This window comes from Patagioenas fasciata, chromosome 2 (genome assembly GCF_037038585.1).
Source record: "Patagioenas fasciata isolate bPatFas1 chromosome 2, bPatFas1.hap1, whole genome shotgun sequence".
Classification (NCBI taxonomy): Eukaryota; Metazoa; Chordata; class Aves; order Columbiformes; family Columbidae; genus Patagioenas; species Patagioenas fasciata.
Window position 1 is genome coordinate 132,139,092 of NC_092521.1, and position 15,963 is coordinate 132,155,054.

At 37.0% G+C, this 15,963-nt stretch overlaps 1 protein-coding gene across 2 annotated transcripts in view; it reads left to right on the forward strand.

Moving 5' to 3' along the window:
• The window catches only part of HACL1 (2-hydroxyacyl-CoA lyase 1), a 25,015-nt gene extending 10,219 nt beyond the window's left edge, over positions 1 to 14,796 (forward strand). For both annotated transcript variants that reach the window (XM_065830331.2, XM_071804991.1), the window contains 13 exons: positions 608 to 680; positions 1,191 to 1,268; positions 2,276 to 2,370; positions 2,850 to 2,962; positions 4,587 to 4,722; positions 5,866 to 5,971; positions 7,344 to 7,427; positions 7,710 to 7,811; positions 8,736 to 8,890; positions 10,316 to 10,474; positions 10,758 to 10,865; positions 11,471 to 11,657; positions 12,080 to 14,796. In XM_065830331.2, coding sequence (XP_065686403.1) covers positions 608 to 680; positions 1,191 to 1,268; positions 2,276 to 2,370; positions 2,850 to 2,962; positions 4,587 to 4,722; positions 5,866 to 5,971; positions 7,344 to 7,427; positions 7,710 to 7,811; positions 8,736 to 8,890; positions 10,316 to 10,474; positions 10,758 to 10,865; positions 11,471 to 11,657; positions 12,080 to 12,112 — 1,429 coding nt within the window. In that variant the 3' untranslated portion in view covers positions 12,113 to 14,796. The remainder of the gene's footprint in view (positions 1 to 607; positions 681 to 1,190; positions 1,269 to 2,275; positions 2,371 to 2,849; positions 2,963 to 4,586; positions 4,723 to 5,865; positions 5,972 to 7,343; positions 7,428 to 7,709; positions 7,812 to 8,735; positions 8,891 to 10,315; positions 10,475 to 10,757; positions 10,866 to 11,470; positions 11,658 to 12,079) is intronic.
• Positions 14,797 to 15,963: the final 1,167 nt, after the last annotated feature.

Here is a 15,963-nt window from a genome sequence, read left to right on the forward strand (position 1 = left end):
CAACATTTAGTACGTTAAGGAGTTTGATGTATAAACTGAGTAAAAGACCAGTTTTCATTCACTGTAGGAAAATAATGTATTTTGTGGAAATGATGACAAAAGTGGTCTCTTATGGAATGTATAACCCATATTGCAAACTAATGCTGCCTTTCTCCAATAGCCAGAACTAATTTAAGAACAGGACTGCTTGTAGGCATGTTAATTTTTGTCTCATTGGTCTTTGGGGTTTTTTTGCTAGAAACTGAATGCAGGGAGAAGTGCTCTTGAATAGTGAGCTAACTTCTGCTGCATTCCAAATTGTATACAAAGAAAACGTAACCTTTTTACACTAGATGCAGATCACTTAACATGGCAAGACTGTCCTAAAACTAGTGAACAAAAGGCTGTTAGGAATTCTGCTGGCTAACATGCTGAGATTTAGAATCCATTCCTGTATTGAGCTGATCACTTTCTATTCCTGTTGAGATCTGTGGATGCCAAAGGTGCACAGCATCGCAAGACTAGTGAGATTTGACTGTAAGGAGAGTTTACAGATGTGATTGTACTTATTAAAAAACACATGTATGCTTAAGGCTGTGTTTTGTTTCTTTTTCATACATTTTTCTAGGCCTTTGATTGTTATTGGAGGCTCTTCTGACAGAAATCAGGAAACCATGGGAGCTTTCCAAGAATTCCCACAGGTACACAGACATACAACTTTCTACGGAAAGGTTTCAGTTAAATAATTGACGTTGTTTCTTCATTAGAGTGGGAATAACAATCCCAAACACTAACATTTCCTAACAGATATTATAATGCTGTTGTTTTGCTCCATCTACTGGTTTAAAATTGACACTGTGTGAATACAGCAAATTTCCTGGAATGTCTTTGTTAGAATTCATGCTCTATTTTAGGTTCTCAGATTATATAAATTGCCTCTGTCTGTCTGTTTTGAGATGGAAAAAGGCAAAGTAAACTTTCCTAGGAATGAAACACTACTTTCTGAGAAAAAAAAACAAACTTAAGCACTCAGAGAAATTAGTATAACTTTGGCAATTTCCACCAGATGAGGAACTACGATTTAATGTGTGGGAGTTTTCAGCTTGTTGCTTTCCATTTGGCATTTCTTCCAGTTTATTAATGTTGAAATGAGATGGAAATGAGCAAATCACTTTGATGAATCAATATAATGGTTGTATGCATTTATTCAGGTTGAAGCTGGTAGGCTGTACAACAAACTGTCTGTCCGCCCAAGCAGCCTAGAAGTTATTCCTGCTGTTATTGAAAAGGTATGAAAAAATACCAAATTAACAGAGAACATCAAGTAACTGTCTCCTCCTGTATAAGTTTTGAGATTTGTTTTTTGTTGGTTTGTTTAGGTATTGTTTTTTTTTTACAGTTGTTACTGTAAGTAGTTTGATCCTGCAGATGTTAGGTGATGTTTGATTGAGTAAATTAACAACCAGGGAGGTTTTTCCTATGAACTATGCTATGAAACTGGTTAGAAATAGATTCTGGTCCAATCTGATGCGTACCGATCCCTGCGATGTTTTGTATTAGATTCAGCTAGACCTGGAAAATTTTAAATGAAAAAATGCTTTTAGGGAAAGGTGCAATAACTAGAAATGTAATCTTACAAACCTCACCTCTTTTACACGTCTCATTGTGTGAAGAAGATTTGGAGAGGGGGCAGTAGAGATGGTTGTGTTTGGTTTTGGTGGTTGTTTTGATGGGTTTTTTTGAGAGAGGGAGAGAAAACACATATCAGTGCTTCAGAAAGGTTTACCAAAGTCTCTTGCTTCTGCTGTAGCAACACTTCAGCCATGTCAGCCTAAATTCTCCATAAAATGGTGCTGTTTCCAGAAGTGCAAATTCAGCAGAACATCTACCTGTAACAGAAGAACTGGAATCAAAAGTAATAGAAAACTGAGGCATTGATTGTCTTGGTTTTCTCTGTTTGTGCTACTTTAAATAGAATTCAGCATGGAAGTTGAATTTCATATTTCTAAACACAACAGCTGATAATGCCGTTTTCTCATTGTAAATTGAACAAATAATTTGCTGTCCACTACTGTGCGTCCACTGAAAGGCTTCGGATGGCATATAGGGGAAAATGTAAATACCCATCAAAACTTGAATTTATTGCTATAAATCAGTCATGGGAGCTTTCCTGTTGGTGGTTCAGCAATATGAAACAGCATGTTCCTACTGAAGGGCTTTCTTGGGGTTTTTTACCTATGAATATGTTTTAAATCCTTTCAAACAGTAGGTATAACTGTGATTGTCTGTCTTCTAGGCTGTAAGAACCAGCATATATGGTCGTCCGGGTTCCTGCTATATTGACATACCTGGAGATTTTGTGAATCTTCAGGTGAATAAGAGCTCTGTCAAGTATGTAAAGATTACATTCATTGTTTTTCAGGTCACTGAATAAAATAAATTTTAGTTTTAAGATACTTTTGTGTTTTCTTAAAACAAGAAAAAGATAAACAAGAGCAAGATATTAAGTAATTAGCTGCGAGGCTGAAATTATACTTAAAATCCAGCCTCTAAATGTAACAGTGCATCATAATATGTCATATAGATTATAATGAAATGTGCAAAAAGGAATGCATTAATATGATGGTAATACAGTGATGTCACTTTGTAATTTTCTGGAACAACACATTACCTATAAGATTAAAGAAACATGCAAGAAAAAACTTCAAAGCCTGTTTTAAACAATAATATATCCTGTTCTCGTAAATGCTGTGAGTAACATGATGTGCAGCAATTGCAGCTTTATGCTAAACAGTAGGTTTTATCTTTCAACATCTCTTGGTTTGGGTTCTTTAAAAAAAAAAAAATGTTTCATTTTGCTTGCCTTCCAGGTACGTGGAATGCTGCCCGCCACCTCCCGTTAGCATGGCTGAACGCTCTGCTGTATCAGAAGCAGCGTTTCTCATTGCTCGTTCCAAGCAGCCTCTGCTAATTATTGGCAAAGGTAGCACGCTTTCATGGAGCTTTGAACTGTACAAGCTTGGGACAGATGACCAAAGTGATTTATTTTCCCAATGAGTATTAGCCTTATTTTTTAATGCTCTATTAAAACAAACATACTAGTGAAAACCAAACAAACTTCTAAAAAAAAAAAGGTTAAAATCCGCTCTGTCTTTAGAATATCTTCATTCTGTTGTCTGACTGTTGTCTTTTTCATCTAGATTAAGGGAGAAGTCAATTGATAGAATATAGGTTTAAGTAGAGAAAAACCAGATAGCCATTGTATGAAGCATAGAGCTAATACCAAGGGATCACTTCCAAAATTCCTAACAAACTCTGTCAGAATACAGAAGTCATATTCCCTCTCTGATGCTCTGGCATATATAACAAGAATCAGAGCAACCAAAGGTCATTTTCCATATGAACTTACTGAAAGTGCCAGCCTACCTGTGTGGGGATGAGGCAACACAACAGGTGTTGCTCTTATTGCTATTTTACAGACTTTCTGTTGCACCCTGCCAGTGTATTTCATTCCTGAAATAAAGGTGTCCCTAAAGACTGAGGGTAATTATTCTCTGTGCTGGGTCGCTTGTTTTTCGGTCACTGCAGTGGCGATTTCTGTTGAAGATACAGGTCTGTTAGGAACAGAATTGAAATAACCAACTTCTTATAGCCAGACTGTTCTCTTGGAGACTTGGGAATGATCTGTATCTTGGAGAGAGGTTCCATGTTTGACCAGGGAGTGAGATGATTGAGATGTGATGGATCTTATAATTGATTAGGTAATGAAATAGTAGACAGAAAGTAGATCAGGAGAGGTTTTTTTTCCCTGTCTGGCTTGATACACATGAACAAATGTGTGCTCTTTGAATGTTAAAGGTAGAAAACTCAAATACATAAATATGGGTTTTGTTGATGTCAACATTTGAGAGATTTTTTTTTTTTTTCTTCAAATCTACTTAAAAATGTATCTGGACTTTCTGCTATATATTGTTGCTAGCAGAATTTTTGGAAGATATTCAGAAGTTTATTCTTCAGAATTTAAGACTCATGGACATGTGTCATTGCACAGGGACCAGTCAGTTATTCCAGGTTGCCTGGGCAACCTTGATTCAGCAACCTTGTGGTAAAGGCAGCATCATAGTAAATGTGTGCACAAACACATATCTTCACAGGGTCTTCTTTGAGCTTCGATTTTTTCGTTAAAGATCTGTTTGTGCAGATTGTTACGGGGCATGTAGTACAATGGCACGCAGGGTACGAGCAAACAATGACATGACACAAAGGTCATCTCCTTTTGCTGTGGCAGAAGTTCTGTAATAGAGAACAGCCACCAAAAATTGTCATTTTAGATAAACAAAATTGCCTGTTTTTCTCTGCTGTGCTTCACAGAAATAACCGAATAGCTCAGCTGAAGCCTTAAAAAAAAACAATTTTTGTTGAAAATATGGGAAATTTGAACCCAAATACCTGTAGTTTGGTGGTTTATGTTTTGAGTTCTCCAGAATGAAAAAGAACAGGCAGCTTTCTTTATAGTGTTCTTTCTGCCACTAATGCAATCAGGCTAATTGAAATTAATACTGCAGTGGGTTTCTGTAGTATTAAGTAGTCTCTTTCATTTCATTCAGGTGCTGCTTATTCCCATGCTGAAAACAACATCAGAAAGTTGGTGGACCTTAGTGGACTGCCTTTTTTGCCTACACCAATGGCAAAAGGAGTAGTTCCTGATAACCATCTGAACTGTGTAGCTGCAGCAAGATCAATGTAAATATAAAGCAAGGCTTCTAATCCTAACATCTGAGAAACGACTAGGAATTGTGGTGGTTTGCAGGTACCAGGGAAGGCAAGATGCATACAACAGGAATTTTTCAACCACATTTTGCACCTCATTTTTAGAGCACCGATGGTCTTTCTTGGAAGGAGACAACAGATATAGGTGGATCACTCTTGACAGTGCTCAGAATGCTGGTCAAGGAGATACTTTATCTGAGAGCTAATATGCTGTAACTATGAAACCTATGGCAACTAGATATATCAATGTTGCTCGTATGTATTTCATAACGTAAAGTGAAACTGGTAGAAGATTTATGTTAAACATTTAGCTTAATGCACTAGACAAACTACTAGCTTTTTATTTTAACACCATAAACAAAAGCTTAAGATGCACATGTTACAGTTGCAGTTTTGCTATCTGCTGTCTCTGCAAGGTGTTTGCAATACATTGTCCATAAATTGTAGTTTATTTTAAAAGAAAAATAAGGAATCTCAAACTACACTGAAGGGCTATATTTAAAGTAACTTATAAGAGCTCATTTTGGCTTTTGGCAAAATTAATGTGAATCAGCTATAAGAACTAGGTGTAAATATGCACAGAGTCAGCTTGCAGATGGAGCATTTTTATACTTGGAGATTAAAATGTTGAGTATCTTGACTTTATCACTGTTAAGCATACTGTTAGAGAAAAATGGAGAATAAAAGAATATACCAAATATTGTCTACCCAGCTGAAAGTTAAATTATAGGGGTCTGTCATCTGCAATTAAACTGAGGGGTCCACCACAATGTTAATTTTGACACGCACTGTTGCCAATATCACAGTAGTGTGTCTTTTCCTTTAACCTCAGTATCATTATAGCATCTTGTTAGTCTCGTAATGTAGCGATTCCTTTCCCAAAGAGAGTGTATTAGGAAAATAATGTTTAACTTTCTTCCTGAGTTCCTGAACTCAAGAATGACTAGATATTTGGCTATGTAAAAGAATACAGGGACTAAGCAAGCAGCTTAGAGGAAGGAAGAATTGTATGTATACTCAGGTGTTCGCTGTGGTGGTTAGGATTACTTCTAATTTGAAAACACTACTAAATTAAAACATAATTCTTCCTTATCTGGTTCTCTTCTCTTTATTTAGGGCATTGCAGCATGCTGATGTAATCATCTTGCTTGGTGCAAGGTTGAATTGGATTTTGCATTTTGGTCTTCCACCAAGGTTTCGACAAGATGCAAAGTTTATTCAGGTAAGCAGGAAAATTATCATCAGTCAAAGTAATTCCTCTATGTTCTAGCATTGCATAGGGTAATTATTATAAATTATTTCAGTAGTGTACTTCATGTGACGAATACTGCCCTATGGACAGTGCAGTACAGTACATATAGTTTTGGTCATTGTCCAGAAATAGTTATGATTGCTTTCTTTTTTCTTTTCCTGGAAGTGGTTACAGCATTGTTCCAGCTGTCAAGGACTTGCTGCTGCTGTAATGAGGAGGGCAGACACTTTTATGTAGTTGACTAATGCAGGATTAGGCTCACACTACTTATGTGATCTTTGCAGCACTAGAATTTCCGTGGTTGAAAGCAAATTATCTTGACATTGTGAAACCTCTCATGCTGTTTGACTGCTCTCTCAGCTGGATTTTTTTGAAACAGAATTACTTTCAGATCCAGAGTCAGTCATCATCTCAGGCACTCAGAAATTTTAATAGGAAAAGAGGAAGAAAGGCTATTTAACTAATTTGTCCATCTGCCAGCTTTTAGAAAGACAGGTTGTTGAATTGTTTATGTCCTTAAAATCTCCTCCCTTAGAGTCTGTGATCAAAGAGTAGTAGTTGCTTCAGCGTGCTGACTGGCCTGCCTTCAGGGATCTGGAACATAATCTCACCTTCCAAAATTTACAATTTTTTCCAGAGGAATAACATACATTTTGACGCTAGAATTCCTTTTGATGTATGAAATAATACATCTTTTATGTTTCATTTTTCTAAAGAATGTAAAGGAGAATATTTTTTCGCCTCACTTAAAGTAATTTTTTTTCACTGTCAAGGCTTAGTATTAAAATACCAATTCAGTCTGTGTGACCTGGTCATAAGTCAGTATTCCACATAACCGTAGAGGTATCATACATCCGTGATAAAGAAAGTGGGGAAACTTCTTTAGTGGTCACGATTTACTTTTCAGTTTCTTCATAGTAGTCAAATTCTTACTGCCAAGTAAAATACACAAACTTTTCTCAGAAAGAAAATTACTACTTTGTATCAACTTTAAGGGTATTTCTAAGCCTAGATTTTTAGTTCTCCTATAAATATCACTAAAATCACCACCTTTCTTGCCACGGTGTTCTAATATACTTCTGTACTGTCTGTAGGAGCTTGAAAGAAGCAAGCAGTCAATTTTAAGTATATATATAAAATTTTTTTAAGTGGGTATGTACCACAGGAATTTTACTTTGAATGAAGAATTTCTTGATGTCATTTCAATGAAAGGCAGAGGAAGTTATCTGTACAGCTAAAACAAAGTATGAAGACATTGATAGACAGTGTTTCACGCTTGAGCTTAAAAAAAATTTTCTTAAATATCCCTGAGTTAATGATCATCTTTCTTTTTGAAATATAGATTGATATTTGTGCAGAAGAGCTGGGGAATAATGTGAGGCCAGCTGCAACTTTATTAGGTGACATAAATGCTGTGACTAAGCAGGTAACGTAATGTCAGGTGTCCTCCTGTTTTGACTTTAATTTCCTCTGATTTATGTAAAGTCAGTTATCAGTTGAAAAAAGAAAAAAGCTGGAAAACCATTTTTCAGGCAATATATTCATGCTCTGCGTCCAATCTATTCCCAAATTAAAAGTTAAATATTCTGATTATTGTTATTGTGATTGTGCTGGGATATTTCTTGATAGCATTATTCTTTATGCTTGTGATGTTGGTTTTTTTAAGTATGTTGAAATAAATCTCTGCAACATTTCAATGTTGTTCCAGCTCTTAGAAGAATTCAATGAAAGACCATTTAAATATCCCTCTGATTCAGAGTGGTGGAAGAGGCTGAGAGAGAAAATAATGAACAACGAGGAAAGATCAAAGGTAGTGTTATATTAAAGAAAAGAGGAGGTTTCTTGCCTTAACAGATGCTGATACATAGTCAGTTTTGTCACTGGTCTGTATCCAAGCTCCACAGTTACTTCTGACAGTCATGTCTTGCAGACTTGGAAAATTTATACCATTCTGATACAGGCTTACTCTTGTCAGGCTTATGAACTGTGCGTTAAGTCTCCATAAGTTGCATATTCTAGGTTTTGTATAAATTCAGACTGTGTGGAGGTCACTGAACTTTGGGATTGAATTCTGAAAGCCAATAAGTAGAAGACCACAGCCAGAGCTGCTGTATTATGAACAGTGACTTCTAAGCAGTGGGCAGGTAGTCCAAGTACTCTAAGTAGAAGCTATCTTATGTTTAGACACACTCTCAGTTTTCTTCTGTAATTGTGCTGTTTAGCAATGCTGGTGGAAGTATAATCTATGCTAAAAGCAAGTATCCATTAAGGCCAAAAGACCACAGATGCTTGGCATCTGTCTAGCTTTATACAGTTCATATTCTGCAGCTCAGATACATGTTTCTGAGATTTGGATCTAAAATAAATTCATTCTAGTTGATCACTCTTTTGAACTACCTCCCAGTACACAGATGACAGCTCACTTGGGGTTATCAATAGCCAAACCTATGTGCAGACAGATTTCACGTGCTCCTCAGATTCAACTGAGTTTTAATAGCTTCCTATTAGAGAGATCATCCAAGGGTTGCTGAGCTGTGAGCCTCTGATAAATACATTGTGTCACCAAGATAGGTACAGAAGGAGTGACCTTGATGTAGTGCGTTGAAGACCAAATACTTCAGCCTCACCAAGCAGACTGCATTTTTATTTCGTTCATCATCATTATTTACGTCTCAGTTCTGCACCTTACTGTAAGTTATATGCATAGGATTTACTAATATATCTTCTTTTTAAGGAGTTAGCATTACAGAAATCCCTGCCTATGAACTATTACACAGCCTTTCATCACATCAGAGAACTGATATCCAAGGACTGCATCTTAGTAAATGAGGGAGCAAACACCATGGACATTGGCCGAACTATGCTTCCAAATTATTATCCCCGTCAAAGGTGTGGTGTTTTCTTTCTGTGCTGACTCAACAGGCTGGATCTATGTATCAATGTTTTCACTTGACTGAGAAGTATGATGGTCCAGAATTTTTGTAGTCCTTTTTAAAGGTTCTAAATAAAAAAAAAATAAAAGTTTAGGATGTTGGTTGAGGGGTTAAGGGAAGTTTTCCACTTGTATATGATGTCCTGTGAAAGATTTTAACAATTCTCTGCACCTTGTCTGTGTGCTCTGCAACAGAATGGTGATAGTTTTGCACTCTTTTGTGGGAAGTGAGTGAGGAGTATCATGTTGAATTCCCTGATCTAGATGTTTATTTCTGTGCTTAGAGTCTGTGGTAAATATTAGTTTAAAATGAAGACAATTGTTGTGATTCTTATATTGTAAAAAATTTATCCAAAGGGTTTTTCTTTGAAGCACAATTAAAAATGGGGAAAACTTAAAATGAAACAATTAATTTTGAAAATTGCATTATATGTTAGGCACACTTTTCATGAAAACCTGGATGCCTAAAAGGTAGGCACTCAAATTTTGAAGTGTTGGTATGTCATTTTAATCAATTATGTGTAGTCTAGTTTTAATGTAAGTAGGAATTAAGTGCTGTTTCTTGAATGACGGGGGGGAAGTGAGTTCTGTCTGGTGAGGTGAAACTTCTGATCTGACTGTGAAGCTTGTGACTTTTTGTCAAAGTAGCACTAATGTCCCAAATGAACCTAAATAATCATTTGTAAACAACAGCAAGAAAAAAAGACAACCAACAAAAACCTAGTTCCCATAAAGTTGGGGGAAGAGTTTGCATTTTTCCCCCCTTATTTAAAATTAGGGCGCAGTAATGTTAATGATTGGCTTTTCTGATTGCAGTGCCCATATCTGAAAGCAAATTTGAAAAGTTAACCCTAGAATAATGTAGTTCTTTATGTACTTTTGTATCCATTATGTGCTTCTGACTGAAATAATCTAACTTAATTACAGCTTTCAATTTAATTTTGAAAGTTAAACAGTAGACTAAAATTTGAACAGCAGTGTTTAACCGATGGCTTTCAGACTTCTAGTTATATTTTCAAGGGATTAAATATAGAAAGATTTCATGTAGTCTGCCTATCTCTAAAGTAATTGAATGTTTTTGGAATATTCTTACTATGAAAGCTAAAAGCATAAAAGAATAGTTCTTTATTGTACTACAACTACTGTATAAGAGTTCTTAATTTTGAGTTCCAGTATGTTTATATCACTTAAAACATTTCCAGTCTTTTCAAATGTTTGAATCTAATATTCTGTACCTCTGGTATCTCTTTATACCAATTGTTTATGAAACAGTATTTGAATAGTATATACCAAATTATTAAAAGTAAAGATAAGTCATCATGGATTAACTTAGAAGTTTGAGTAGAAATAAAGGGATAGTAATTCTGTATTCTCCCATTTAGGCTTGATGCAGGAACTTTTGGAACTATGGGAGTTGGACTGGGTTTTGCTATAGCAGCTGCAGTGGTAGCTAAAGACCAAACACCTGAAAAGCGAGTTGTCTGCATAGAGGGAGATAGTGCTTTCGGATTTTCTGGGATGGAGGTGGAGACTATTTGCAGGTAACGTTTTTGTTCAGGAAGACCCTCTTCATATATTGCTGGGATCAATTTAACTAGAACGCCATGGATGCTGCTGTTCGATGGCTTACTCTTAATAGCACATGAAAACAAGGCAAAAAAAATGCATGGTTGTTTTTATGCTGTTGTGACATAATGTGTTGCCGGTGAAGAGTAGATTGTGTTTCTGGTGGAAGATTTGTTTATTTATTTTCCTTTTACAGTTTCAACACCTTACAGAAAGGCAGAAGTATTTCAGTATTCTTCCAAATGCATCTTTTTGTAGGTACAACTTGCCAATCCTGATTATCGTAGTAAACAACAATGGGATTTACACTGGTTTGGATGCAGATGCCTGGAAGGAGGTGTTAAAGTCTGGAGATCCTTCTACATGGTAAGTATCTTCAATGTATGTCCCATTAATTAAGGAAAAAGTGACCAAAATGCACGTTATATTCACTTTTAACGCTTTGTGATTGAATTTTTTTTATAAGGTGAACTTAGTCCTAGGCTAAGTTCATGTAAGTAAGAACCTGGTACTGAAACCGAGCAACCAACCCAAGTTCCAGACTGTTCTTCACACAACAGTGCAGCAGAGAGAAGACTCTCCATTAGTTGTCTCAGGTTCCTGCAGCAATTCAGGCCACACAGTAGAGAGTACACAGTGGGCTAACCTCCAAAATCATCATAATCTCCAAAATTACCCGAGACTTGTGTTCTGAGTTTACAGTGGACTTCTGCTTCTGGCTCTAAGATCTCTGCACCAAGAGAACTAGGCTAAAGCTTTACTAAGGAGTGTCCCCAGAAGATGAAAATGAATGTGCTACGCTATAAACATAGCTTGAGTGGCATAGGAAACATAGTTCTACCAGCCCAGCAGAATTCATCAGACCAGCACGATATCGTTTTGCACTTAAAAAATCTGAGCTGAAGTAATTAAATTGGTCGGTCTGGCAATTCTTCACTGGCATTAATCAGACGTTTTCCGTTTTGTTACAGTGTGCCTCCTGTTTCTCTGCTGCCAAATTCACACTATGAGGAAATGATGTCTGCCTTTGGAGGTAAAGGATACTTTGTTAAAACACCAGAAGAACTGCAGAATGCTCTGAAAGCAAGTATCACTGACAAGCAAACACCTTCTCTTATAAATGTAATGATTGATCCCCATTCTGAGAGAAAGAAACAGGTATGTGTATGTTCTGCTTTCTTTTTCTGCAAGCTTCATGTGCGAAAGACTCTGCAGACCTCAGGAACTATCACTTAAACTGCAGAGAAGGGAGAGGTAGTTGCAAGGGAGAAATACTGTCTTTAGATTTGGGAGATAGAAGAATGGGTGCTTTTACACTGTGCCATCTGCTTTCCTTGGTTTTGGGGTTTGTTTTTATTTTTTTTTCCATTGGCTGTTATTAATGCATAGCATCTTTCATGACTGTTTCCAGAATTTATGATTGTTCCTTTCCATTCATGACAAAATGAGGTGAAACGTTTTTGAGCGGTCTTTATTTCCTGTAGATCCCATCTGGTAGTTAAGACACATTTGTATCTTGTTCTCTTACTGTTTGTCCATTCTGATTTGGTTTTTTATTCTGGTTCTTTTTTTGCTTCCAGGAATTTCCCTGGCTGACTCGTTCTAGCCTGTAGTAGAAGATGAAGATAATGGTGGTCCAAGGCAGTGTGTTAACCCAAACTAGTTTGGTTTCTAGAAGTGGAACTGGCACAACGCTCTTTTACATAAGCATTGGAACAAAGTGCAATTTTAGAACTGATGTTAGAGGAATCTTTAAATGCTGAAATTAAGTAATTGTAAAATGAATAAGACATATGAATGTATACCAGGCCTTCTAGCAGATTGTAAAAAGACACTGATGTTGAAACTATGTATGTATACTTTTACTCAGTGTCATACCCGTCAAGATTTGTGAGTTAGAATCTCAGATGTTCTGGATGAAGGAAGTAAGCTGAGGGTTTTATATTGACAGAAACATGGGAAGTCTTTGGCAGTCTGCTATTATAGTAGCTTCATTTTTAACCAACCACCAGTATGAACTTGTGACAGGCTCTGTCCTGTAGGGACCAAAACAAAGCATCTTGTTGTGGAAAATCTGCTGATTCGCCTCACTGTGCAGTGAAGCCCATTGGGTTGATAGTCACTTCATAATTTTACAGGTTGCTTTTTCAGCTTCTAGTGCAGGAGAAGTAGTATGTTAAAACTTCAGGCTTACTCAAGGGCTGAGTTTTCTGTCTGTTGCATTTGTTTTTATTAACTGGGACTTATGATGCTTGCAGGGAAAAAAAAATCTTAGATTTTTGTTTGAAGCTTTGCTCATTGCAAAGCCAATGTCATCCCTGAAAACAGGACTGGATTTATTAGTAAGAATTATGGGATTAAGAGATCATTCAGAAGCATTAAAAAAAAAAAAAAAAGACCAAAATCAAAATGCTCACCAAAATATTCAGTTTGGCTGGCATCACAAAGCAACCACCAGCATTCGTACTGTGGCTGCCTAATTGTGCAAAGGTTCTTCATAAAATGTACTTACTATATAGAAATTTAGTTCCCAGCTCACACTGACTGTGATGCAGAGCTAACATTTAAAGTGCATAATTGGCCTCCCTGAGTTTCTTTCATCTCTGTTTTCATCTGTTCTTGCATCTGACAATCTGACTTAGAGCTCAGACTTTAAAAATGAAGTAGTTCTTTCTCTATGCTTCTGTCCTGACCAACAGCAACTACTATTCAGTGTACCACTAAGCAGGTTACTTTATATTTACGTATGTTCTGAAATGCACTGGGAGTTTCTTTGTGACATATGTACAAGGGAAAATCCTAATACTGATTTGGGTTTTGATTGCTTTATAGTCTATTATTCCATTGACACGAAGTGTTAATGAGTGGAAGGCACTGGGATGACCCCAGGAAGAGAAGGACTGGGCTGGCCTCCGGTTAAGTTTGTTGCAAAAAAACTCAGCTTATTCTTGCACTTCAGTCCGGGTCTGGCACAGGCCATGGGTTACTGTTAGACAGAGGAATGTCTGTGCACACTTGTGCAGAAAAATAGTATCTGACATGAGCAAGAGTACCACAGCCTGACTGGAGATACCACTGTTTGTTGTGCTTGTGGGAACAGCCACGTGGCACTACAGTCAAGCAAAGTAATATCCTTAGGAGGGCTAGGAAGTGCAAAAAGATAAAACCCATAGAATGGATACAGCTCATGAAGGCTGCTGAGATGGTAGAGTCGCTGTGTTCTCTGGAATACTCTTCAAGGAATGTGGAACAGCGTTGGATCTTGTAGCTGATTTTGGTTTGTTCTTTTTAACTCTCAAAAATTACGTTTAATGTGTTGCGGTGATTGAACACAATCCATTATGATGGTGTAAAATATCAGTAAGAGTTCGTGCTGCAACTGACCGTTTGCACTGATCATGTGGACTGGATAAGCAAATGCATAACATTCTTGGATTATATCTGAAAATTAATAGAGAGTGATTTTCATACTGTTTCTCCTTTAATGAGGATATTTGAATTATGTCAGCATTTTGTGTCAGCTGTTGGAAATCAGCGTACACTAGAATTTTATAAAAGCTGTTGTATAACCACAATAACATGCACAATTCATTTTAATAAGTCAAGATGCCTGGACAACAGAAAGCAAAGAATTTGAAACTGCGGGCAGGCAGTAACATAATTGATAATGTTGGTTTGGATTTCATTGAGTTTTTAAAAAGCTCAAAAAAGAATTAACACTGCATTTCTTGCAGCTTGAAAATAGACTAATACTATGATATGATATAAATTCTTAGGTGGTAGGGATTAGATTTTTTGATATGAGGGAGCACACAATTTCCGTATAAAAACAAGGAGAATGAAATCTGTACTACTTTGTTTATATAGTTTACCTGCTTGATACTGTTTTACACCATGGAGTTGATTCTAAGAGATGCATATGAAACTGTATGAAAAGAAACCATTTCAGAGAAGAGACAGAAACAAGGTATCTCTGAAATGTCCTCATTTTATTAAAAGCAGAAAAAAATTACAGATGTTATAAACCTGGGGCCATGCTGACCCATGTGGCTTTAGCCAACTGGAAATTTTTCTTCAAGCCCAAAGCACAGAAACAAAGGTATTGAACGGACTCAAGACACTAAACTCAAGAGGAAGGAAATGCCTGGATCTCAGCTGAGGGAAGATGCTGTGGAAGAGCTACCGAGTGTAATTTACTGAGACATACTAGGAGAAGTTAGTGTTTAAATAAGGCACAGTTCTGATTCTTCTTATCATGACCTTCAGGTGAATAAAGCATATTTGAAATTTTGCTATACCTGATATGGGTGATGTCTGTCAAACATTAGTCTTGTTCCTGTGGAAACTTTCCTCATTTCATGTGGTTGGGAAACCCAGAAGTTGAGACCAGCAGCACTTGTCCTCTTCAAAGAGGGGACACTGGCATGCATGAAAGGGGTTGGAAATGGGACCAACAAGTGGTACAGGAAAAGCATTACAGAGGTGTCCAAAACCCAATAGGTGGTTTAATGGTGGAACCGCAGGTGAAAACATCAGTGGCCACAATGAAAAGGCCAGGAAGGAATAAGAAATAAAGCTTGTTACTGTCTCAGCACATCACAAGGTAGTTTAAGGTGTTGAGTACATGCCCGTGCAGCCTCTTGGTGTGCTCAGCTTGCCAACACACTTAGTTTGCAGTAGTTACAAAGTTTTTAATTATTCTTTTTCACTTTTATTCTGCAGTGAATTGTATAGACTGCTTGCCCTGTGAACATCTGAGTGTGTGTCATGTATGCTTGCCTTCTGTTGTTATGGCCATATAGTGTATATCCATTTTGATGAGGAGTTAGATGTATACTTGGTCAGGCTAGATTTGTTTTTAAGAATGCATGCAAAATCCCAAATACAGTTAAAATGAGCAGCAATGCTTCTTCAGTGCTGCCAATCTGTATCCAGGGAAGCAGCACACGCTGGCTGTAAGCTATAGGAAAAGTCCTGCTGAGAAATGTGAGTTCTGCCCTTACTGCATCATTGCTTTATATGTTGGAATCAAAATCCCCATTGCAGCTCTTTTTGTGGTATTTAAAGACCTCAATGGCTGTGCTTAGTAGAGAAAAGGGTGCTGGGTGTTCCCCTATTTCGTGATGTTCTGAGGTCAGACCAGGCATCAGAGCGGATTGTCTTTATGGCATACAGGTAATGTGACTTCTGCCGATTTATTTACTTGTAACTGTTTACTGTAATGAGCAAGAAACAGCTATTCTAAAGGAGACATTTGCTGGTTTTTTTATTATTTGATTAAAACCAGATGGACAAGGTTTAAAGAGGCCCTTGGTAAAGCAGACCCTTCCAGCTAATTATGGCATACACTAATATAAATGAGAATTATTTCAGTGTCTGTTCTTTCCAGGAATCTCTAGGCTGCCTGAAATAGTGCAGAAATAAGTAAGAGAAATTAATAGAATGACAATTTTCTTGCTTGGTT